This window comes from Acinonyx jubatus, chromosome A2 (genome assembly GCF_027475565.1).
Source record: "Acinonyx jubatus isolate Ajub_Pintada_27869175 chromosome A2, VMU_Ajub_asm_v1.0, whole genome shotgun sequence".
Taxonomy (NCBI): Eukaryota; Metazoa; Chordata; class Mammalia; order Carnivora; family Felidae; genus Acinonyx; species Acinonyx jubatus.
The window spans coordinates 144,388,635-144,413,022 of NC_069383.1; the positions used below are offsets into that span (position 1 = coordinate 144,388,635).

Below are 24,388 nucleotides of genomic sequence, written 5' to 3' on the forward strand. Positions count from 1 at the left end.
GAGTTCACTCACCACCCGTGGCTTCCCATATGGTGGGGACAGCCCCAGGCACCCCAAATCTCTCCAAGCCCAGCTCTAGCCCAGGCTGGCTTCTCCAGGGACAGGGAAGAAGGAAAAGAGGGCAGACCAGTAGGGCTCCTCCCCCCACAGGTCCCTCACATACGTAGCACGGTAGAGCTCGAAGCGGCCTTTGTCCTGGATGTGGTACATCAGGTCCCCCCCGTTGAGGAACTCCATCACGAAGAACAAGTGGTCCTGGGGTGGAAAGAGCGGTGAGCAGAGGCACAGAAAAGGGCTGAAGCAACTCTACTGAGGGCTACCAAGGGCGGAAGGAAGTAGGGGACAACTCTGCCCTGGAGGACACAAGCAGGGGAGACATGGCCCCGCTGGGAGGCCAAGGGGGGCTGTGGCTCCAGACACAATGACAGTGGGAGGGCTGGGTACCTTGGTCTGGAATGTACAGAAGAGGTGGGTGAGAAAGGGATTCTCCCAGGCGAGTGCCAGCACCCGCTTCTCCACCATGGTGCACTCCACATCATCATCGATCAGAACCACGTCCTTCTTGAGGGCCTTGACCGCAAAGAACTCCTTCCTGCCCTTCAGCTCTGCAAGCAGCACCTGATGGGTGGGCAGGATGATGAGCAGGGGAAGGCCAGGCCAAAAGCTAGGACACCACAACCGCACCCCATCAGGAAGAAGCCAGGTAGGGTGGGATGCAGGTGCCCCTGGGCTCCTGGGTTCCTGGGCCCAGGTCCATTGAGTTGCCCCAGGGCCAAATAGCCCCTTACCTTCCCAAAGCTGCCTTTGCCCAGGACCTTGTGGAAGGTGAAGTTCTCAATGTTGCACCTGGTGCTGCCCTCCCAGATCTTGCCATAGGTCCCATTGTCTGCCCAAGAGATGGCACTTTAGACTCAGGTGTCTGTCTGCTGAGTCCCCTCCCCTGGGGCCAAGAGGTGGGGTGGAGTAAGGGGCCTCAAAGAGGAAGGGACTCCCTCTCCAGGGGTGGTGTCTCCCTTCAGGTCTCAACAGTAGAGGGAGGTTGGGTCCCATCTTGGGTCCTAGTGGGGAGTGGGAACTTTCCAGGGGTAAATGGGCCCAGCTTCACCTGGGACAATTTCTCCAGAGATATCTGGCTTCTTCTCAAAATTCTGGTAGATCCCAACAGGCTCTGTTTCTGACTTCCGGAAGGGTCTCTAGAGGAGAGGGTAGAGGTTAGGGAGACATCCAGTCAGTCATACCAGGATCAGAACTCTCAGCCAAGAAGGAGGACCCCAACCATCCATGACTCCACTCTCAAAACCAATGGGGGACAGCAGGGGCAAAGCCCAGGACTCCAGGGAGCGCACGTGCGCGCGCGCACACATACACACACACACACACACACACACACCCTGTAGCACAGGGATACCTTGATGGCCTGGAAGGCACTGAATAGAAAGAAAATTTTGTACATTGAACCCTTTCACCACTTACCCAATGGATTATTTGTGTTGCCTTCACTGGTAATTGATTCTAGAATTTTACCTTAAAGTGTTATGGCATTTCTCAAGCTCCACCCACACCCAAACACACAACATACACAACACATAAAACATACACGCAATAAGGGCTCTTAGTTCCAAGCATTCCAACCTTGTGGTCCTCTGGGCTCACCAAGTACACAACCACATATGAGAACAAGCCCACCACCTTCTGCTAATTCTTGGACTACATCTTCCAGAAGTGGGGTCATGAATACAAATGCTGCCCACCCACTCCCCACCCCAGGGTTCTCTAATAGTAGCATGAGCCCTGACGGCCCACCCCCAATCCTGCCACCTTGTGTCCAGGGTTCCCACCGTGTCTGCCTACCTGGCTCACTTGGTTCAACGCCTCAGCCAAGAGCTTCTGGTTAATGCCACAGAGGTTGGCCACCTTCTTCTGGCACTTATGGTGCACATTCATGCCACAGTCTGGGTGAAGCAGACACAGGGCCATCAGGGCCCCCGCTCAGGCAGGGCCTGACAGGCTGCCAGCAGGCTCTGGGAGAACTGTCCCCGTTCCCCCAGGCTCAGCCAAGTGCAGGGAGGAGGGGAGGAGGGGAGGAGGGGAGGAGGGGAGGAGGGGAGGAGGGGAGGAGGGAGCGGGAGGAAGCAGGGCTTTGGTGGAGTCTGCCAGGTTTCTGGTCTTTAAAAAAAAAAAAATGCATCTGAAGCCATTGTGAGTGATTTAAATCTTTCATTATTTAAAGAAGAAAAAAAAAAGGCACAAGATAGGAGACCTAACTCTAAACCCTTCAAAGAATGTCTAGGGCAACCTAGACAAGCCACTTTTCCTCTCAGGGGGCCTCCTGTTTCTGCCTCACTAAAGCCTGGGGCCAGGGAAGGGGTCTGTGAAACATGTTTGCTCAACACCTTCCGCCTGCTTGTCCCTCAGTGATTCCCTGGGCCCTACTCTACTCTTACCCCTATCTTCCACTTGAGGACACTGAGCTCAGAGCAGTGGGGACTCCTGGTCACACAGCAGGTAAATGGGGAAGCCAGTGGGTAGAGGACATCGAGGCCTTCCCCAGCAGCGGGGCAAAGGCAGCATTAGTTAGTGGGAGTTTAGGAGGTCTGGGTGGGTAGGCACCAGCTGGGAGTGCCCTCCTGCCCAGCCCTAGTCCCCGGAGCTGGGTGGCACGCACCTTCACATTTTAGTCCCTGCTTCACCAGCCCCCACAGCAGGCTGCCACAGTGGTCACAGAAGGTGGGGCTCATGTAGTTGTAAACCTTGAATCGGTGCGGCATGTCGATGTTGAAACGTTCTTTCTGGAACTGGGAAGGAGAGTGTCACAGGTTGAGGGTCACATGCCAGCTCTAGCTCCTTCCTCAACCCCCAGCTCTCCTCAACCCCTTGCATGGCAAGATGCTCAAAAGGGCTCCACTGGGCCATGGGGTAGGGGGGACAGGGGGGAAGGTGCAGGAACTGGGCAATCTGGAAGTCCAAGGAGGCAACCAAGAAAAATGGGGAGAAGGGCAAACTCCACAGGGAAGGGGTGGGGAGAACCCAAATCCCTCCCAGCTGGCCAAGCCCCCCCAGGTCCCCCGCCCTGGGCCCAGCCTCACTATGGTGTCCCGGCTGTTGGCTGCGGTGCCGGTGCACCGGCCGATGATCTTGTCGATGCATTTCTTGTGGATGGCAGCGTTGCATTCTTGAGGAGGCACAGGCCAGGAGGGGGATGGGAAGGCACCAGGAGGGGCAGAGCTGTGAGCTGGCGCCCGCTGGCCCAGTCCAGCCCTCTATACAAAGCCACTGTTCTCCCTGCTCGCCCACACCCTCACCCCACAGACGCCTGGGGCCCACAGCTTGCTTTTTCTCTCCTCCTGCCTGCCCTCGTAGGAGGGGCCTGGAAAGGGGAGGAGCAGGGAGGGCGGGCCAATTGGAGGATCTCAGAGATTAGGGAAGGTTCAAGGGGTCCTAGTGGGCAGTGGGGGCAGCAATGAGGGCACAGAGTATTGCAGTGAGAGGACTGCAGGCAGAGAGCCCCCTGTCTCTCTGCTATGCTTGGGACAGCAAATGGGTCCTAAGCTCTCTCATGCACATGCATGCACATGCACACACACACACACACACACACACACCCCACCACAAAGACACCAGAATATACACACTTCTGCATAATGACAATACGCTCTCTATATAAAATGCTTACTATGTGCCAGTCACCTAAACTGCCGCTTTATATATTTTATCCCATTTGATCTTCATAAAGGCTATTATCCCCATTTTACTGAGGGACAGAAAGGTTAAGTCACTCTAAGGCCCTACAAATAGGAAGTGGCAGAGTTAGGATTCAAACCCAGGCCATCTGGCTCCAGAGCTTGTGCTCAATTTTTTTTTAATGTTTATTTATTTTTGAGATAGAGGCAGAGCGTGAGTGGGGGAGGGGCAGAGAGAGAGGGAGACACAGAATCTGAAGCAGGCCCTAGGCTCTGAGCTGTCAGCACAGAGCCTAACGTGGGGCTCGAACCCATAAACCATGAGATCATGACCTGAGCCGAAGTTGAACGATTAGCTGACTGAGCCATCCAGGTGCCCCCAGAGCTTGTGTTCAGAACCAGCACCACTGTGGAGGTGTCTTATATGTGTGTACCGATATACACACATGTCTAAACAGAAGCACATGTGTAGCCAAGGGTATACTGTAAAAGGTCTAATAGCCTCTGCAGGGGAAAAGAGCCGTGATAAGTAGCATTGGCTGATTTCTATGTAAATACTGCACCAAAGCCTGGGAAAAGACACAGAGAACTGGCTTTCATGAGCCAGAGCAAGCCCGCTCATGCACCCACTGAGTGTGGTTCTCGTACACAGACACTCTGATGTGGAAAATCTCACATGCACACATACAAGCACACAGAGTCTAGACATGTGATCCTTGCACAGGGACATGGGCTTTCCTGAGAACGCACGCGGGTACTGGCAGACACACGTGTGCAAACAGACCGGGCAGTGGAGACACTTACGCCTGCATTTGTAGCCTTGCTTGTTGAGACCCCTGAAAGGCAAATCCCCAGGGTGAGTTCTGGGTGTGGGGCCCTCCCTCCCCAGACCCCACTCTCAAGAGGCACAGCCAGCCCTCACCAAACAAAGTCTTTGCATACAGAACAGAAGGTGGGCTGTCTGAAGAAGGTGGCAATAAACTCATGGTTCTTGATGTAGTGGATCTTGGCCTGCTTGATGGCTCCACGGCGGTTCATTGTTGGGAACTTGGCCTCGTCTTCACCCCGCATAGACTGTTTGCAATCTGGCGGCCGTGGAGTAGTGAAGTCAGCCCCAGCCCCGGAAAGGGTAACATTCCTGTAGTCCCTCCCAGGGTGGCCCTGGACAGACTGCCCACAGGGACTGCTTCCCTAAGGTTCTGTCCTGGCTCTGGCCTCTGAACATACACCCCCAGCCCAGATAGGGAGGGTCTTACCTATGTCTTCCAGGAAATACTGCACAGACATCAACACCTTGGCCTGGGGTTGCAGGTCCAGCTGCAGGGGTGAGGGTAGGGAAGGGGTGGGGGTGGAGGGGTCAATGAGGGCGGGCTCCAGCCATGCTGGACTCAGAACCCGCCCCCATGGTTGGTCCCCCAAGGCCAAGGGAGTCCTGGCAGCCTAGCCAGACACCTGTCTGCCCAGTGTGGGCACGGCCCCGCCCTTGAGCTCCGCCCCCACCCTCTACCCAGAGGTATTATTACATTTGGGGAAGTGAAAAGATCCAGCCCACACCCAGCCCGGCCACATGGCCCAGGAACAGAGTGGGAAGGGAAACTCCCCACCCCCACTCCTGGCTGCCCCCTTAACAAGGATCTTAGAATGCCCCCCCACACCCCCAAGTCCCTGCACACACAGAGACACAGACACATGCGTGTTGAGACACCCACGCTGGTTCTCTCTGTGTCCGAGTCTCTGTATGCCCAGTCTCCTCACATAGACTGGCTGCTTCTGGCAGGACCTTCACCTCTGCCAACACCCATGCCTGGTGACTGATATTGTTTCTTGGTGGAGTAGACAGACAGCACAGCAAGTATCTCTACCTGACCAGCCAAATGTTCGTACAGCCCTAGGTCAACTTCTCTCCTGGCCCTTTCATGCCTCACTGGAGGCTCACCAGAGTCCCTCATGGTCATAGTGTCTTTCCAGTGGGGACATCTTGGCTGCAGGAGCCCACATGTAACCCCAGGGGGCAAGAGGTGCTCTGCCAGCGCTGACATCCCATGGCCATAAGGGCCACATGGCCATATGCATGTGCGAAGTCCAGGTTTCAGCAGGTGAGTGATGGCCATAAGCCTTCCCTTTCTCCCACCTCCTCACTGTTGAGGAGACATAAGTGTGTTCCCTAATGCCTGCCTGGGCCTGGAATATCTGTGAAGGCTCCAAACAGAACTTGGAACAATGGGGGCCTCTGAGAAGTGGGTGCGGTGCCTGGTGGTGGGGCCAGGACATACCCTTACATACATTCTGAAATGTTTTACCTTGTGCATATCGTGCTTTCACAAAACTAAAAGGGAAAAGAGTAGTCGCAATGGCAAGGATGGTTCCCTTTAGCACCTACTATGTGCCCAGCGCTACATAAGCCCTTGGCATCCAGTGACTCATGTCACCTGAACAAATGACCCTGAGGTGGGGTCTTTTACTAGCTTCTCCTTTTACAGATTCAGAACTGGGCTCAGAGGGGCTGGGATCTGGTAAATCACAGAGCCAGCACCGATCGCAGAGCTGCTCCAGTGGCCAGACAGGACCTGCACCCCGCAGCCAGGCTCACCCAGGGGCCCACACACGTGCATGCACACGCTGCAGCCCTCACGTCCTCACCCAGAACTCGGCCTTGCCGTTGTTCTTCTTGCAGCGCTCAGCCAGTACCGACACACCCACTGTCACCTCAGACATGGGCTCTTCAGCTGCTCGCATCAGCACAATCTGGATGACGCGGCCCTCGTAGATGTGGGCATCGAATGTGGACTTCCACTCGGGGTACATGGTGGGCTTCTTCTGCACCAGTGTCTTCCCGCGCTCTGCAACATGGCCGGGCAGGCAAGGTCCGGCTCGGGTCCCTCTGTCCCACCACCCCACCCCCAGACTTCCCATAGCCTTCAGCCAGAGAGAATCTGCCTGGCTCTCCCTCTGATATTTCCACTCCCCCGCCTTCACAACTGTGCTCTGCTCACCTCCCCAGCCTCATGTCATTCCTAACACACTCCAGAGCACACAGCTGCCTGCAGCTCCTCTAGGAAGCCCTGCTAGGTCCCATCCCAGCCCCTGCTCTTCCCTCTTCCTGTGACCCTCTTCCTCAGCCCCACTTAGCTGTCACCTCCCCTCATGCACTCAGTGAACAAATCTGGAGGCCCGTCATGCCAGCCTTGGCATTTGGAGGTAAAGAACACGGCAGAAAGAAAAGTGAAAAACAGTGCCTGTCTCCCTAGAGCCCAGTCCAGGGCAGAGACATGAGCCCATTAATTCCTCAAGTAAATGTTAAATCACAGCTGTGATGAGATTGAAGAAAGCAAGGCCAGGGCTTTAGACCTCTCTGGGTCATGGTCAGGTGGCATGCCCCAGCCTAAGGGTCAGGGAATGCCTCCTGGAAGAAGGGACAGCTCAGCCGGGACCTAAGGGATGAGCCAGGGGCTCAGCAAGTGAGGACAGAAGCAAGAAGGAATGGTGTGAGATGTTTGCCTCTTCCAGGAGGACCTTGCTGAGCCCAGCCTAGGAAGGTGCTTCCTGTGGGCTTCCCTGTCACGGGACTCATTGTCTGGCTCCCACACCTGACTGTGAGCCCCATGAGGGCAGGGCTAAGTCAGCCCTGGAGCATGGCAGTGTCCTCAGTGCCCAGCACAGGGGCTGGCACAGATGAGCATGAGGAAATTGTTGGGTGAACCCACCAAGGGGGGAGGAGCCAGAACCCCCCCTCCCCCCCCACCTCCACCCCACGATCACCCTGGAGAAGGCTGTACACAGCCAATGCTAGAGGCCCTATGGGCACTCGGTGGTCTTCACGGTCCTACATCCACAGCTGGGCTGGGCCGGGAGGTGAGGATGAGGAAGAGAAGGATCCCTCGGAAGTTCTAGGGGAACAAGGCATGGGCCCTACAGGGCCTCCCACCGAGCCTGGATTCTCACTCCTACCTGTGCTAAGTGCCTCCTTCATCTTCACGGCACAGAAGGGCTGGCTGGCCTCGTCCGCAGCCTGCAGGGAGCCGAGCTCATAGGAGGTGAAGGCGATACGCAGGAACGGTGCCATGCTGGGGCCTGCAGTACGGCTGTACAGACAGAATGGGTGAGGCCGGGCAGCAAGGGACAGTCCCAGGAGGCGCTGCTCGGGTGCCCCCGGGGGACTCTCACCGCATTGAGTTTGGCCCATTGAGTTAGTCCTTACAGGGCACTAGTTCTAGTTGCCGTTGTCAAAACTGAGAAGTTTTCTGGAAGTCTGGATTTGTGGCATCCCTGGTAAAATGAAGATGTGACTTCAAGCACACTGGGCAACAGCTGGCTGGCACCCCTGCCAGTCTACTCCAGGCCAGGGGCCCCCTTTTTACTCCTTTCCAAAACCTACTGGGACCCTGGAGGCATTGAGTCTGTGACCACGAGTCATTTATTTGGAGACTCATTTAAGGCCCCCTGTAATACCCAATTCCTGTGCACGTACTATGTGCTGAGCACTCAGTATATGCTGGGCTCCAGCACGTCAGTGCCGGCCAAGATGGGCAGGACGGTACCCCTGCCTCCCTGCACCCTGTTCCCTTGCAGATCTTCTTGGTTTTCGAAGTTTGTTTTTTATTCATAACTACCCAGGAGGACAAATAGGGCCAAGATGACCACCCCCACCTTTCAGATGGAGAAACGGAAACCCTGAGGCTGAGCCAGAAGCTAAAGCTGAGATTCCACTAATTAAGCACCCACTTCATTCAGGGACCAGGGCAGGGAAAGGCCCCACCCTCACCCCTGACCTTTTGAACCCCAGCCCCTCTGGGTCAGGTGCCCCTCATCCTACAGAGGTTGCCTGCACTTTCCAACTAATTTTTCCCAAATATAAAACTATTTTAATGTTGAACGTAACACTGAATTTGTTTTTTAAACCACACAGGTCACCCCCACATCTCGCCCTATCCCTTGCTCTTCCTCAAATCAAGGGTCACTGAAGGAGGTGACCCTGAGGGTCTTTTGGGTTGTTATTCCTGGAGGAGGGCCACATGTGCAAGCCCCTGGGTGTACCCTCATACACCTACGTGGACACTGGCTCTGGGCCCCACACACGAGGCTGCTCCATAAACATGGCTGAACGAACACTCACTCATGTACATGCACATACGTATGTACTCACTCCATATTGAACGTAAGCCAGCGTGGCGGCAGTCTCAGACACGTGCCCCTAGACCCCCCCCCCCCCACATACATGTGAATATGCCAGAGCCGCCCTGCCCCCGGGATAGCTCCCCCAGCTCCTCCACAAGGCAGCCAGAGTAGCAGCCGGGTCTGCCGAGAGCTCCCAGCCCAGATGAGCTCACAGGAAACACTGACCTCAGCCTGAAGCCCAGCCCAGGGGCCCCGCCGGTCTTCTGAGGCCAGCAGCCAGGGGAGAGGGGAGGTGCGCCAGGCGAAGCAGACCCCACCACGTCCCCTGCCCAGGCCTGGCTCCTACTCAGAAGGAGCCAGAATGGGTGTGTAGGCTCACATCTGAGCTCAGATCCCAAAGCCTTCAGTGTAAGACCAGCCAAACCAGCCACTATGACCTCTTGGTAGGCAGGGAGGAGGAGCCAGCCGTGGGGGGCTGCTGGCTCCTCCCTGAACTCAAGCGTGTGTGAGTGTGTGAGCTGGCGTGTCTGAAGGTGTGAGTGGGTGGCACAAAGTGGGCACTGAGCTAGTGTGAATGGGAAAGAGAGCAGGCTCCATGGGCCAGGCTGGCTGTGTGTGTGTGTGTGTGTGTGTGTGTGTGTGTGTGTGTGTGTGAATCTGGGTGAATGTCCCAAACTGTCAGGCAAAAAGGACATCGTGCCCTTCGTGAGGCCACCCTGCTGGCCTGGGGACCCAAGGTGTGGAGCACCCGGCTGAGTTCTCCCTGGGGGGTCCAGATGATCGACAGGGCCCCTGCACAGCACACGTTTGCCACAAGTTTGCATCCACAACCCCCAGGCCCGACCCCAGCAGACATGCTGGGCCGTGTGCTTCCCAACAGGATAACCCTGGGACCCAGGGTGGGGCACTGACGGGCTTTCTGAGTATCTCAGAGGATGAGGGCTGAGTGGTCACACCGGCAGGGACAAAGGAGCAGTAGTCACGCTGCAGGGGCCTGGGTTCCTGCGAGAGAGGGGGTCAGGGTAGCCTTGGTGGCAAAACGATCTGGGCATTTGAGGCAAGCGGTCAAGATGCCTCCCCACCGCCTCCCCTTGGGGCCCAGTCCAGATGGTCCCAGGCTCCATGACCTCACCCACCTCTGTCCATGGGGACCACCCCAGGGGGCTGCATGGAGGAGATGGAATCAGAGAAGCCCCAGGAATGTGAAGCAGAGCCCAGCCTCGCAGGCCGCCAATCAGGCCTGTGCTCCAGCACCCAATGATCACACTCAGAGCAGCTGCTGCTCAGTTAGAAGCCACTGGAGGGAAACCGTAACCACAGCAAGCCCCAGCCCTGGCCCCAAACCTGTGCAGCCAGGCCGCAGTGCCATGAGGAGGGGGACCCATGGGGCTACTCAGCAGTAACCCCAGGGTTGGGTCACCCAAGCCCCAACTTCATAGATTAAAACTAGGGCATGGGCCCTCCACCCCACTGCACGGCCCAGACCCCAGGAGGGAGACAGACACCATGAACCAGGATCTTCTTCTATTACCACGTGACCCTGAGAGAGGTCTTGGGCCCTGCACAGTGGAGCCAGCGCTGCCCATCTACCTTGCAGTCTGAACACTGGTGGGGAAACCAGGGACTGAAGTAACAGCACAAAAGCAAGGTGTGCCGATTATTTATAGCCCCCATGCAAATAGGCCCAGGCCCACAGGCCCCAAAGGAAGGCCACTGGCTCAGCCTCACTGCCGCTCTGCCAGGCCATGGAAGTGGCAAGGGCTGATCCCACACAGACCTCCATGAGGACCTGCCCCTCAGAGCCGGCTGAGGCCAGCCAGGCCTTTCCCAGCTAGCAGTGGGCTGTTAATCTCTACTCTCCAGTTTCTTCAGCCCATAGCAGAGGCAGCCCTATGAAGTGGGGGAGTACTGGACACAGAGTCAGAGGATCTGGGGGTGAATCTCAGCACCCTCACTTATAAGAAGGATCATCCTTCCCTAAGGCCAACACACACCAGATTAACCTTGTAATGGCATTGGCTCACTTCGTGTCCGTGCTGGTTCTGGAAGTGGGTATTTTACTGATGAAGAAACAGATTTGGAGAGGTTAAATGCCCTGCCCAAGTTCACACAGCCAGTAAGTGGTAGAAGGATTTGAATCCAGGCCTGCATCTTGCAGCCGATGTTCTTTCCCGTATACCATGTCAGGAAGAAGAGACAAAGGGAAAGAGGGAGCAAAGGTACAGACAGATAAATGTGCCAAGCACCACACACAGACACTGAGGACAGAGGAAACGAGGAGAGGGGTAAGGGCACCAGGAGAGTGGTGCCCTGTGCTTAATCAGAGTCTATCTGCCCAACCCCCTCTGGGCCAGCCCTAGACCTGACCTTGAGGACCTCTTCCTTTTCTGTATGAGGGTGGTACAGACCCCTGAATTCTACCTTTCCGCCCATCCCAGCCCCTTGGGCCAGCCTCTGGTGCTCAAAACCTGGGGAAGCCTAGGCCATACTAGATTCCAGTCCCAAGGCATGAGGGCCCACTGATTTGGCTCCCCACCCCACCCTAGACCAGCCACCCAGAGGTAAGGAAAGGTGGTGCTGGGCAGGACCAGAGCAGGCAGGTCACCTCCTCCAGGGCAATGTACTCCCAGGCCGTCCAGGGCAGTGGACAAGGCCAACCTTGAGGTGAGCAGAGTGACCGCACTGGTGAGGATTCCTGGGGCACAGAGGACAAGTGTGCATGCTGCACATCCACGTGTACACCCGTGAGTGTGTTCCAGCAATGGGGGTGATGTGGGAGACATGGCCTGAGGTGTGCCATCCGGAATAGAAGTGTACTTTCTAACTCTTCCACAGCAATCACGTGTGATTTGTTCAATAACAGTTTTGTTAAAGGTGAAAAATAAAACCCATTAAGTCAAAACATATCTAAGAGATGGACCTTTAGACACTGACCCGCCCATCTCCTCTTTGCAGGGAGGGGGAAACCAAGAATGAGGTCCTGCAATGAGAGTCTCCAGGTCCCCAGACCCGACCTGGCCCCTCTACTCCGGTCCTTCCCTGGCACTGGATTCTGTCTCATAGGCCACAGGGACATGCTCACTGGACCGAGGAGCAAAGTGGGGCCCCAAGAAGAGAGACTTGGCCAGGCTCTTGGGGAGTGTGTGCAAACATAGATGGAGGCTCCCTCAGAAAATCTGCCAGAGAAATAAGAGGGGGCAGGCTGAGGTCGAGAAAGGCAAGCAAACAGAGCCGGGGCAGCTGCTGGGGCAGAAGACGCCCTCCTCCCATGCAACCCTTTCCCACACATATCTGCCCAATCTTGGGGCCAGCCCCTGTCGCCTGCCCATGGAAGGCACCACCCGCTGCCAGTCAAGGCTGGGTGGAGGTGGCTGCAAAGTGGAGGCAATGTCGGCCCAGGATTTCCTCGGTATACAGACCCGGCCTGGGAAGTCGTTCAAGGTCTAGCCCACTTGGGCCTAAAAGGATGAATGAAGGAGGGAGGACACATGAGGCCCAGAGAGTGGGAGTGAAGGCGAGTGAAAGGCAGTGTGATCAGTAGTATGGAGCAGGGCTGACTCTGGCAGAGCAGCAACAGGGCAAGGCAGCCGGGCTTGGCAGGGAGGATGGCCTCCCCAGATGGCCTTCCCAGACGGAAGCAAGTCAGAGAGGCCACAGGGGTTTCACAACCCAGGAAATGGGCTCATCAAGAAGAGCAGGAGGTGGGGGAGGGGAAGGGCTAGGCAAGGTCCCCTCTAAGGCCCTTCTACCAGGTCCTGTGCCCCAGCCTCCATATGACCAGCTTTGTCTTGGAGGAGGACCAGCTATGGTCTCAGATCATAGCCAAGTCCCAGAGCAAGTCCAGACACTTGCTCCCAACCCTCAACCCCCACGAGTGCTCCTTCTTGCCCCGCCCCTCACAGACCAACCACTGCAGTGGACTCTCCTCCCTTTCCCCAGCGACCCCAGTCACCACCAACCCATGAAACCTCCTGGGCTCCCACTGCCCTTGGAGAAACCCCAGACCTCAGCCTGGCCCTGGCTTGCTTCACCTCAGGTCTCACCTCTGGCTACTCTGTGAACTCCTGTCTCGCTTTTAAGCCCCCTCTTTTACATATGCTATTCCCTCAGCCAGAATATCCTGAATTCCTACATATCCTTCCAGACAGTTCTAAAGCCAACCCTGGGGAATCAGGAAGCCAGCTTCTTCCCTGCCTCATGTACTCACTACAGGTACCCTGTGCAGTTGTCTGAGAAGTGCATGCTGAGGACCTGGGTCTGTTCTCTGGGCACTGTCTCAGTCCCTGTCTTGGGCTTCTCAGCTCTGGCCACACATATGAATGTCCTGGGGACATTCAAAAATCATTCTGCCAGGCTGACCCAGTCCACAGGGATCCAGTGGGAATCACAGGTGAGGCCTGAGCAGCATGAGTGAAGCCTCTGCAATTGCAAAGGGGTGGTCATACCCTGAGAACCAATGAAAGATGTGGACCCTCTTCCCAGGAAAGCACGTACAGGTGGTGACATAATTCTGCACACGATGGGGTGGGGGCTCTAAGTCCCAAAGGCCCAGTCCAGCCCTCCTCAGGCCCAGCCAGCAGGCACCACAGTGACAAGACATACTGGGCCATGGAACTCACAGCTAGGAAGGTGGGGGACAGTCACATAAATATGTAATTACAGAGGAGGATATGACCGCTGCTCAGGTAGTGAGTGGAAGGGAGCGAGAGGGGCTGGGGTAGAATGGGGACCAGGCTTCAATCTGAGAGATGTGCAGGGGTGCAGCTTGCCCAGCCAGTCAGAGGATCTGGAAGGGTCTGAGAGGCAAGACTTGGGACCCTGGCTGTCACTGGCTCACACTCACTCCTGCCAGCACATGGTAAGGGGAGGGGTGAGGATAGGACCTTCTTGGGGGCATAGTCCATGCCAGGCCCAGGCTTGAGTCACTCAGCTAGTCCTAGGATTGGGGAAGCCCTGGGCTCAGTCAGAGGGAGAGTTCCAGGTACCCCCTGAGAGAGAAACAAAGGCCCCTTCATGGCAGGACTGAGGACAAGGGGGCCTCTGTGAAGAGCTGGGGTGGGGGGTACATGAGGGTCTTTCCCAGAATAACCGCACATGTGTGCACACACGGGCACACCCACCAACCCAAACACACAGTTACACATGGGGAACCCTGCTTGCAGTTAGACACACACACAGATGGTTGTAACCACAGGCATATACACACTCCTAGGATGACTCAGTGACACACACTGAGAAACACCACCCCCCACAACCGCTGTCACCTGTTGACAGACATCGATACCCTCATGTACTCATAAGCACAGAGAGATCTGTGTGCACACACGGTATCACCAGCACAATGGACAGAGATATTCCAGGCAGACACAGGGATAAACACACAAGTCTGGAAGCACCCACACACATCTGGCTAGGGTCTGGCACCAGGAATGTCCAAATGTAGCCTTTTCGACCACAGCCCCTGGGGCACAACGGCTAAGGAGGGAAACAGCAGCTGGGTGTCAGGCAGCCTGGGCCTCTCCATGGAAGGAGGCAGAGAAAGTCCCTCCTGGCCCAGAGCAAAGTCCAAAGTGCACAGAGGAAGAAGTGGGCCAGTCGCATACATCACTGGGCAGGCCTCCCCGCCCACCCGTCTGAGGGGACAGCGGAGGCTGAGGACGAGACCGGGGGTCACAGGTGGCAGTCCGAGGCCTGGCACACGGAAGGAGGGGAAGGTTCACACCTGTCAGGTGGGACGGCCACGCCAGGTACCTCACACATGACCTCCAGTGAGCTCAGACTCACTGAGCAGAACTCAACAAAAAGAGAGCAATTCACCCAAAGCCACAAAGCCGATGGGGCAGTCCCGTGGGGAGGCAGAGGGGGACCCTCCAGTTCTAACTCTGGAACTGGCCACCTGGCCTCCTGTGGGGTGAGGGCATGTCTGTGTGCCTGGGGGTGGGAATGGTTCCTCCTCCAGCCTCCAAAGAGGTGGGCCCCGAGTCTACTTCCTCCACCTTGTCCCTCTGCACCCCCAGAGGCCTCCTTCCAGATTCCCATGGTTCTCCCCATAGTTGACATTAATCTCTGTGTTTGGGAGAAGGTGAAATGGGCACCTAAGGCTTTTGCCACCCATCACCACAAGGGGAGCAGGGCTCGGATGACGCCTCCCCATCTGGGGATCGGGAGAAGCCGGGAGAGAGGCAGGGCCATGGCATGCCATCCCATGGCGGGCAGTGAACACAGGAACTTAGGAGTGGGGGTCTGGGTGTGGGTTGGACAGGTCTAGTTCAGACCTGGTCTGCTCCTTGGTGCCCTGTGAGCCTGGTGAAGGTGCCCTGGCATCCCCGTCTGTAAAAGGGAGTGATCTTGCCCTGCCTAGGAGGTTGTGCTGAGTGCAAGACCTGGCACCATCATCCTTATCACCACCTCCACCCTCACACCTGGCCTCTCCACACCTGCCCCCCTGCCCATTTCCAGCCGTCCTGTCACCAGGATCAGTGTTAAAGGGGCTCTCTCCAGCCTCCCACCCCTGTAATGCCCTGCTCTGGACTGCTGCTCTGGGAAAAGACCAGGCTTGGCAAAGGCAGCCTGAGACCATTGGCAGACCCTGGGCTAGCTGCTCTCTCTCTCAGGCCCTCGGTCTCCCTGTACTGATAATTCAGACCCACAAGCTTTCTCCAGCCCTAGTTCTAGAAGGCCCTGCAATCCTCCTGTCTCCCTCCACCCTGGTCCGGGCTCCCAGCCCCTGCAGCCCACACCAAGCAAGCATCTGATCTAGCCGCTCCACTGTGCCTGTTTACCCAACAAGCCAGTGACATGATCCAAAGCTTCCGGGGCTGTTGTGAAAACAGTGGCTCAGCCACCGCAAGCCTGCCCTCCTGGGCACCTTGGCAGGGACCTTCGAGGGACAGCCATCCCAACCCCATACCGAGGGCCTCTTGAACTTTCCCACCAAAGACCCGCCGAACCCCGTCCTCCCCAGCCCAGGCTTGCACGCTACCTCTTGACTCTCATGTCTCTGCTTTCAGCTCAGGTCCCACAAACTCCAGGCCTGCCTGTGGGCCCACCTGCCTCCCCAAGCTCACCATGCTCTAGAGACACTCAAATGCACTTGAGCCAGGCCTCCTCATGTCCTCCACGCAAGTGTCCCCTCATCTCCTAGCAGGGCCAGCACTGGCCCCATGACACCAGAGGAGGTGGGGGGTTCACCCTCCTCCCCACACAGCATCACCATCAGTTCTGTGCTGCATTCTACCCTGAAGTCATCTCTTCTGTCCACCGCTGTCCCCATCCTAGCACCCCATCACCTTCCCCAGGCTCTGTACCTGCTTGCTCTCCATCCTCTGCTCTGGCCCCACAGTCCTTCTGCCCCAGCAACTAAGGCAGATCTCGTCACTCCCTGCCCAAGTCCCTAATGGTTACCTTTTCCTTCCCAATAAGCCTAGGCGCCTCCCCCGGGCCTGACCCACCCTCCCTGACCTCCTCGGCCACTGCCTTCCCCTCACTCCTCTGCCCCAGGCCACAGTGACCCCTTTCAGTTCCCTGAACAGCCAAGTTCCTTCCCGCTTAGGAGTCTCCGCATTTGCTGTTCTGTCTTCCTGCCCCTCCTCTGAAACACACACTGGCTCCTTATCATTCAGGTCTCAAATGGACAACTCCTTGACCTTCCCATTTCACAGATGAGGCAGCTGAGGCTCAAAGCAGTCTAGTCCCTGGCTCAAGACTACACAGCCAGTAAATATCAAGTGAGAATTCGAACCCAGGTCCGTCTGGTGCTTGCAGAGGTCTTGCTCCTAAACCTTCAGGATATGCCCTCACTCAAAACTCCTAGCCCAGGCCCCTGCCAATCTCCAGCCCTCCAGTCTTCTGGCCCCCGCCTACAATACCACTATCATTACCACACCAACACCCGAGGCCCCCAGCCTCTGGGCCCTGGATAGCAAAGGGCTTCCCCTCCCTGTCGCTAGCACAATCATGTCCCTGTCACCAGCTGCCACGTGTCAAGGATGTATGTATGGACATGTGTGTAGGGGGAGTTTCTATCCCCAGATGTCTACCCCCTTCCCAGTCCACAGGCTGACTCCAGGGGTCCAAAGGGCAGGCGGTCTGGCAGGAGGGCTCACCACCCACCCCCCATCACCAGCGTCAGTCTCTCCAGGCCCAACGTCCCGCAGGGGACCAGAGTCAGGGAAGGGGCCCAGGGGAGGCTGAGGGGGCAGCAGGCAGCTGCCTTTCTCTTCCCTGTATCCATTTGTCATGAGATCTATTTTCCTCCCTTTGAAAGGGAGTGAGGGGGCTGGGCTGCTGAGTGGGCACAGCTGCTCCGCCCTGCAGCTCCTCTCCTCAGAGGACATGGAACGTACCCTCCCCACCCTGCAGCACTGCCACCGGGAGGCAGAACAGAGCGGGAGTGAAGGAGCCTGAGACCTGGCTTCTCAGCCGCGTTGTGCAGCCACCTGGCCCTGTGACACTGGGCCAGTGCCCAGGCCTTCAGACGATAATAACCCCACCATCAGTACCACTTGCTGTTTTGGGGGATTGTTACCACAAACTGAGTGCTAAGTGCTTTACATAACTCCAGTTTCTACCCCTTAAACACTAATAAAGTGCCAGGCAAGATGCTAGCTACTTTGCATACATTATCTGTAGCTTCCGGCACAACCGCAGGAAGATGGATGCTATCATTGTCTCATCTGTCAGAGAAGAAAGATGAGGCACCAGGCATCAAAGCCACTTGTCCAAGTTCATTCGTACAGCTTGGAGCCGGCTAATCCCTGAGACGCAACCCAGCCGACGCCAGTTCACGCGATGCGGCTCTGCCTGCCAGAGTTAGCGCTCTGAGCCTCTGAGCTCAGAGGAAAGGAGGAGCTGGGGTGATGGGGGTTGCAGGGGACTTCATAGCCTCAGCTCCCCGAGCCCTCTCCTTGGGCCTCTGTCAAGGCCTGGTCAGCCCTGGCAGCGGGAAGCCTGGTCAGTCAGCCTAACCCACTGGCCAGGCCCTGCTCCCCTCACAGGCAAGGCCGGGGCGGGGCAGGCCACAGCCGGAGGGCTGGTCAGTCCCACTCTGAAACCACTTCCTGGGCAGCCCAAGGGAAGTGAGCCTCCGGAAACACCTCAGATGGACAGATCTCTCCCTGGGCCCAGGCCTTGGAAAGTGTACAGACCGCCCTGGGAGAAGTACCCTGCTTGCCTCCCAGTCGCCAGAGCCCAGCAACTCTGCTGTGGGCACTGACACTGCGGGGACAGAGGAACTGATTGGACCCCCACCCACCTTCGAGCACCTTAGCCCCATGACCACAGGCAGCCCACTTCCTCCTCTGCGGCAGCAGCCACAAACGGTGCCAGCACAGCTGAAGTCGTCCCCCATCGTCCCTCCCCCCACCCCCTACCGAGTCCTGGTCAGCCGGTGGGGGGGGGGGGGGCCTGGCCCAGGTGAGCAGGATGGCTGGTGAATGCCTGGGCAGGCAGAGCCCACCTCCTGGTGTGGCCCAGCCCCCTGGAGCACCTGTGGTCACAACCACACCTCAAACCTCACCCTCAGTGCCAGACGCAGGCTGGGTTGTGACCCTGACCAAGGACCCCGTTTCCTGACCCAGGATGGGCAGTGTGGTGTGTGTGGGCAGGCTTCTGAATGCAAGGGTGACTGGCCGAGCACCCGAGTGCGTGTTTGAGCATGCCTGTGGATGTGTGTGCGCATGTGTGGTGTGTGTGTGGGCACTTGAGGGTGTGCAGGCCTGGGCGCAGAGGGCAGCTCAGTTTCTATATCCCTGTGTGAGCATATCTGTGTCTGCGCCGGCTGGGAGGTGAGGTTTGAGCTTTGAAAGTGGGCTGGCTCCAAGACTAATTGGTTGAATTTCTTAGGGAATGAGGCTCAGGGCTGGGAGTGGGTGGGTCCCTGACCTCAGGTAGCAGAGGCCTCCAGCCCGCCAAGGACACGTCACCTCCTCCCCTCACCAGGTTTGATGGTAAGTTGAATAAACAGCAGACCCAATGATGACCCTCCCCTTGTTTAGCCCCCACTCCCATCCCAGGAGCCAGGGCCCTGCCCTCCTGCCCTCCTGCCCTTTTTCCCCTCCAAGTTAAGCTCTGAGAGCACAGCCCCCACTGATCTATTCACCACCACCCCCCACCCCTGCTGCCCCCCGAAAACCTGTAGATACCAGTAGGGGCGGGAGTGGGGCAGTAGGGGCAGGAGCAGGGGTTGATCAGGGAGGCTTCCCTGAGGAAAGACCACCTTTGCCACCCCTCCCCACTGTCACTCCCTAGGTTCCAAGTGCCCTCAGCAACCCCCCCCAATCACACCCCAGAATCTTATCCACTGAACTTTGGACATTCGATAGGTAACTCTCAGGGCTGTTTTCATTATAATGAGGGCAGAAGGAAGGAGGTCTGGCCCCAAAAGGAGGAATCTTTAGCTTTATAAGGAGCCTGAGAGAGTGCAGCCTTCCCCAGTATTACTTAGAGACTGCCTAACTCACCCAGAATCTGGAGGCTGGGGAGGAGAATTGTGTATCTCTCCTTCACCCCAGAGAAGATGGGCAAATGAGGGAACTGGGATGTGGAAAAGAACTCAGGAGAGACCTCATTCCATCCTCAGTTTGGTGTCCAACCCACTGTGGGGCCCAGGGCAAACCTCAGTTTCCCTGTGAGATGATGAGAACAGCCTGAGGCAGAGACAAGAGGCCATAGAAAAGCTGATACATCCACCCTGAACCCTTGGCACATGCCCCTCCTTCTTTCTAACTGACTAGCAAAATGTCACCCCTCCTCACCCCAGACGGCCGGTGGGCCCCAGGCCTCTGTGCTCCAAGGCCACAGTCTTCCCTGGGCCAAGAGCCAGTGTCAGGCAGGGAGCCCTCATAGGCAAGGCCAACTGCTGCCCGCTCTGGGCACCCAGGCCCCTCACTCAACCCAGGGACTCTGTGTGACCCTTCCCCTACCCGACCCAGCCCCAGCCCCAGCAGATGGGGAGGACCCCAAAGAGGAAGGCCACCCCGGCACACTGTCCATATGTCCATCTGTCTAGGAGGATCCAGTCTTACCTGGGGCTCCTGGCTCCCCCTTGCCCTCAGTCCTGGCTCCCGCTGCGGCCACCGCCACACTACCACCACCAGAAATAGGTCCGCTGCCCTCACCTGGGCCAGTTCCAGGCAGACCTGCAGGACCAAGAGGCAACAGCTGAGCTGGGAGGCACTGCCAAACAGGCTTTCCCCATCAGTCAGCCCCAGAACGACCAACGCAGGCCCGGCTCAGCCCCATCTGGCTCTGAGGCCTCAGCCTCTTTGGACCCAGTTTTCTCTTCTGTGAGGTGGAGTGTTGGGCCCAACTTCTCCAGGGCACTGGCCCCATGTCCTCTCCACGCTAGGGGTTGGATCGCTGTGTCTCAGCCCTCAGAGCATTTCCAGACTACAGACGCAGCAAGAAAGCTCCCACTGTCCGCCCGAGGTTGTCCTAATCTTCCTGTCTGCAAGAGGTTGCCCTATGACTTAGGAGACCTAGTGGCAATTGGGGGAGCCACTGCTCTGTGGCCTGGGGTAATTTCCCTGAGCCTCAGTTTATCTTATCTTTAAAATGAGGAGACTACATCTCTCCAGGTGGTTCTGAGGCCCCAGTGATGCGGCATGATATAGCTCCTGTGCTAGACTCACCTTGGGAGTACCAAATGAATAGTGACATTTTAAAAAAAATGTTTATTTATTTATTTTGAAGGAGGGGGCAGAGAGAGAGAGGGAGAGAGAGAATCTTAAGCAGGCTCCACGCTGAGCATGGAGCCCTACGAGGGGCTCGATTCTGAACAAGGAGATCACGACCTGAACTGATATCAGAAGTTGGATGCTCAACCAACTGAGCCACCCAGGTGCCTCATGACACTTTTTTATTCTTTGTTTTATACCTTTTAGCTCAGGTGATTCTCACATTAATATTGTGCCCATTATACAGCTGAAAAAACTGAGGCCCAGAGAGATCCTAGAAGGAAGGAATGGCAATGGCAGCAAGGTGTCCCAGGTCTCCTGGCTGAAAGGCCTGGGCCTCCACAAAAGATTCCTCTCCCCAAGATGTGAGCTCCTCCTCCCACTGAAGACCCTCATCACTGCTCCCTAGGGACTGAGGCATCCTCAGGTTTGTCTGTACTTTATTTCTAATTTGAATTTAAACTCCAATTAGCTGTGGCAGCTAAATGGTGTCAAGTGGGCTGAATAAGGCTGCTGGGGTCTCTGCCAGCCCTCAGCCCTTCCGAAAGCAGTCTGGTAAAGGGCATGGGAGGGGGCACCAGACACATCACAGAAAAGAAACTGAGTGGGGGACTATCTGGGCTTTTATTAGCCCAGCTCTCAGGAAAATGGAGACCATAGAGTAGGCAGTGGGGAGTGGTCTCCAAATAAGACTTAGCATGTGCTGAGCTCTGACAAGCAAGCCTGTGTTAGAGGACTGTTGACACAGGACCTCAAGTCCTCACAGCAACTTTCTCCGTTCTGCAGGTAAGGGGACTCAGCCTTAGAGAGGCTTAGCCCCAGTCTTGCGCCCGTAAGAGGCACAGTGAGTATTTGAGCCCTAGGTCTTGGTCACAGCACTGCAAACCCAAAGACTTGCCCTCGGGTATCCTTCAACTTGGGGGAGCAGAGGAAGGCAAGAGATAGAGGCCTTCCCCAACTCCCCAGGAACCAGGGCTGGCCTTGAGATGCCCCGTGCACATCCACACCCTCACAGCCTCCCACATGCTCACACACACTGGGGCTCTCACCTTCCCACCCAGCACTGTCACCTTGGGGCGCAGGCACCACACTCTCGGTTCCCTACAATCACAGGGACTCCCTAGCACACAGACTGGCAGTTTCATACAGTCAGACTGTGAGTCTCCCACCAGTCACACACTCACCAGTCTCGCCCAGCCACAGTTCTGAACACACCAGATCCCTTATACCAGCCTATAGCTAGGTATAGCTGTCCAAACACCTCTACGTCACACACACACACACACACACACACACACACACACACACACAGGATTGCCCTCTACCGGCCTGTCCACCGCACCCCAACTCAGTCCACAGCAGGAACAAGGAAACTCAAGGGACCAGTCCCCTCCCTTGGTGACCAGGTCAGCCTGGTCACAGAGGCTCAGTAGCAGAGGGAGAGGAAGAACGAGTGTTACACACATACCCACACTCAGACACACACATGAGCCTGGTGGGCTAACACTCTAACACAGGCTCCCAAAACTAACAGCTCAAATGTATTTGGCCAGTGGGTCACCATGGCACACCCAGTGTACAACATAGGACTGTCCAGACACACAAGGGACACATAGGCACACAAAGACACACACACACCCCAACACATTGACGGGAGTCTGGTGATAAAGAACACACCAAGACATAGTGCACACAGAGTTGCGAAGGGCACACAGAGCCTCAGGACACACAGACATACACACATGTACATAGGGAAGGCACACAGGTGGGAAAAGACCACAGAGGCAAGTTCCAGACACAGTGACAAAGAACACACAGGCAGACACAGACACACAATGTACCTACATGTCCAGATACAGGCAACTCATTACAAGGAGTCAAGTCCAACTGTATAGGGTAGGGACCAGAGGAGAAGGGGATGCTCTTACGCACAGCAAATCCTTCTGACCAGGTGTGAGTGGGGGGCTTAGTGGGGCTCTCCCTTCTCACGGGAGGAAATGAGAGTCAGAGAAGTAGGACAGTTCTGACGGTGCCCACCTCCAGCCTCTTCACCCCGAATCTCCTCCACTCTCTCCCCTCACCTGGTCGGGACCCACAGGGGGAGGGGTGGCGTCTGAATTGCGGAGGGGCTAGGACCGACGGGACCTGGAAGGGGCCTCTAGGCGAGGGGGCTCAGAGGGGCGGAGGGGTGGGGCGGTCAGGGGGATGGTGGAGACTGGAGCCACGCCCAGCCGGAGACAGATGGAGAAAGACCGAGAGAGACACCCAGACTGAAAGGAGAGAGCGAGCGAGAAGGAGGCGCCGCTCCGGCTGGGCCGGGCAGGGACCCAGGGGCGGGCGGCGAGGCAAGGCAGGCGGCCTGGCTTCTGCTCCGCGGTAGAAAAGGAGAGGCTGCGGGACCGGCAGGGGGCGACGAGCGTGGGTTGGGGGCGCGGCTCTGGGAGGACAGGATCCAGGGGCGGCGGGAGGTGCGGTGGGGGTGGGGCACGCGGAGGTCTAAGGACAGACAGATCAAGATTAGGAAGACGCGGACGCGGGAACACAAGAGGGGGTGGGGACAGATGGACCGACCGAGGGCCCCAGGGAATCGACGGGGACGGGCGGACGCTCGGAGGGTCTAGGGACATACTGGCGGGTAGAGAGGCCGGGAGCAGACCAACGAGAGGGCCTCGGCCCGTACCGCTGAACGGAGGGACAGACCGACGGACCGGGGACGGAGGCACCGGCGGGTCTCGGAGCGCGGCGGGGACTTTCGCTGGCCGCGGCTCAGTTTCTCAGTTTTGGAAAGGAGAACCGGATTGGAGAGGGGGAAGGGAGGGGCGGCGCGCCCTAAGGGTAGCCCGGCTCCCTCGTCCGGTCCCGGCCCTCACTCACCTCCCGCGCACCTCCAGGCGCCAGGGGTCTCGACGTCTGGGGTCCAGCTCCGTGCTCCGTTCCGGGGCGCGCGCGAGGACTGGGGGTCGATGCGGGCCCGACCGGGACGGGCCCGGAGGCCGCTGAGTCCCGTCCGGGCCTCAGCGCGGCGGGCGGATGCCGAGGGTCGCTCCGGGGATCCCGGTGCCGCAGCCTCCCTCTCTCGAGCCGCTGCACACGGAAGTGCCAGGGGGCGGGGCGGCGCGACCTCACCCAGGTGCCTGCCACGGCCCCGCCCCCGCTCAGGGCCCGCCTTCACAAGGGCCAGCCCCCTAAGGCCCCGCCCCCGCCGCGGAGAGGAGGGGGTCCCGGCCTCCGCCTCCCGGTGCCGGTCACTCTCGGCCGGTCCCGGCGCACCTCGGCCCCTGCCAGACCTTGGCGCGCGTACCAGCCCTCAGAAGGGGCGCCACTTTACAGAGGAGGACAATGAGGCCCGCGGGAGGAGGACGCTCTCCCAACCCCCCCACCCCATTCTCCACCCCTCTCACACCGTAGCCTGGGAGGTGCCGGCGGGGCTTCCCCAGCTCCCAGCGCCCACGCCCGGGACTCCCCACCGGCCAGCTGGCCCGCCGCGCCCGGTCTCTCTCTCTTTCTCTCTCTCTCTCTCCCCCCCGCCCCTTTTTGTTGGTGGGAGTGCAGACGCGGCTGGGTCCGGTGTCTGCTGCCAGGCCGGCTCGTCCCGTCCCTGGCCCTGAGAGTGGCTGAGAAAGCTCCAGGGTGGGAGGCTCTAGCTGGTTCATCACTGCTGGTCAAGAGATTCCAGGAGCAGCCCCTATCCTGACCCCTCAGCTTTCTGCTCTCCTGCCCCCCACCGTCCATAGCTCCCCACCGCCCCTAATAGGCACCTGAGCTTCCTTCCACACTTGAAACTTGGTTGTCAGGCATAACTCATTCATTCACTGGGTACCCTCTGGGCCTAAAGTCTGGGGATGGTGAGGGACCCAAGGAGTCCATTCCCTTGCCTTCAAAGCTCAGAAAGGAAAGAGCTGATGACTCCATACTCCA

At 57.6% G+C, this 24,388-nt stretch overlaps 1 protein-coding gene across 2 annotated transcripts in view; it reads right to left on the reverse strand.

The window, feature by feature from the left end:
• Positions 1 to 23,580, reverse strand: part of PRKCD (protein kinase C delta) — a 29,674-nt gene extending 6,094 nt beyond the window's left edge. The window contains exons 1-15 of one of the 2 annotated variants that reach the window (XM_053219217.1): positions 23,345 to 23,580; positions 19,820 to 19,933; positions 19,256 to 19,441; positions 7,629 to 7,762; positions 6,321 to 6,520; positions 4,937 to 4,997; positions 4,603 to 4,765; positions 4,485 to 4,516; positions 3,087 to 3,172; positions 2,666 to 2,795; positions 1,852 to 1,952; positions 1,106 to 1,193; positions 789 to 886; positions 445 to 618; positions 164 to 255 (exon numbers count right to left, since the gene is read on the reverse strand). In XM_053219217.1, the coding sequence (XP_053075192.1) occupies positions 164 to 255; positions 445 to 618; positions 789 to 886; positions 1,106 to 1,193; positions 1,852 to 1,952; positions 2,666 to 2,795; positions 3,087 to 3,172; positions 4,485 to 4,516; positions 4,603 to 4,765; positions 4,937 to 4,997; positions 6,321 to 6,520; positions 7,629 to 7,743 (1,340 nt within the window). In that variant the 5' untranslated portion in view covers positions 7,744 to 7,762; positions 19,256 to 19,441; positions 19,820 to 19,933; positions 23,345 to 23,580. The remainder of the gene's footprint in view (positions 1 to 163; positions 256 to 444; positions 619 to 788; positions 887 to 1,105; positions 1,194 to 1,851; positions 1,953 to 2,665; positions 2,796 to 3,086; positions 3,173 to 4,484; positions 4,517 to 4,602; positions 4,766 to 4,936; positions 4,998 to 6,320; positions 6,521 to 7,628; positions 7,763 to 19,255; positions 19,442 to 19,819; positions 19,934 to 23,344) is intronic. The other variant, XM_027038961.2, reaches the window with a different exon arrangement.
• Positions 23,581 to 24,388: the final 808 nt, after the last annotated feature.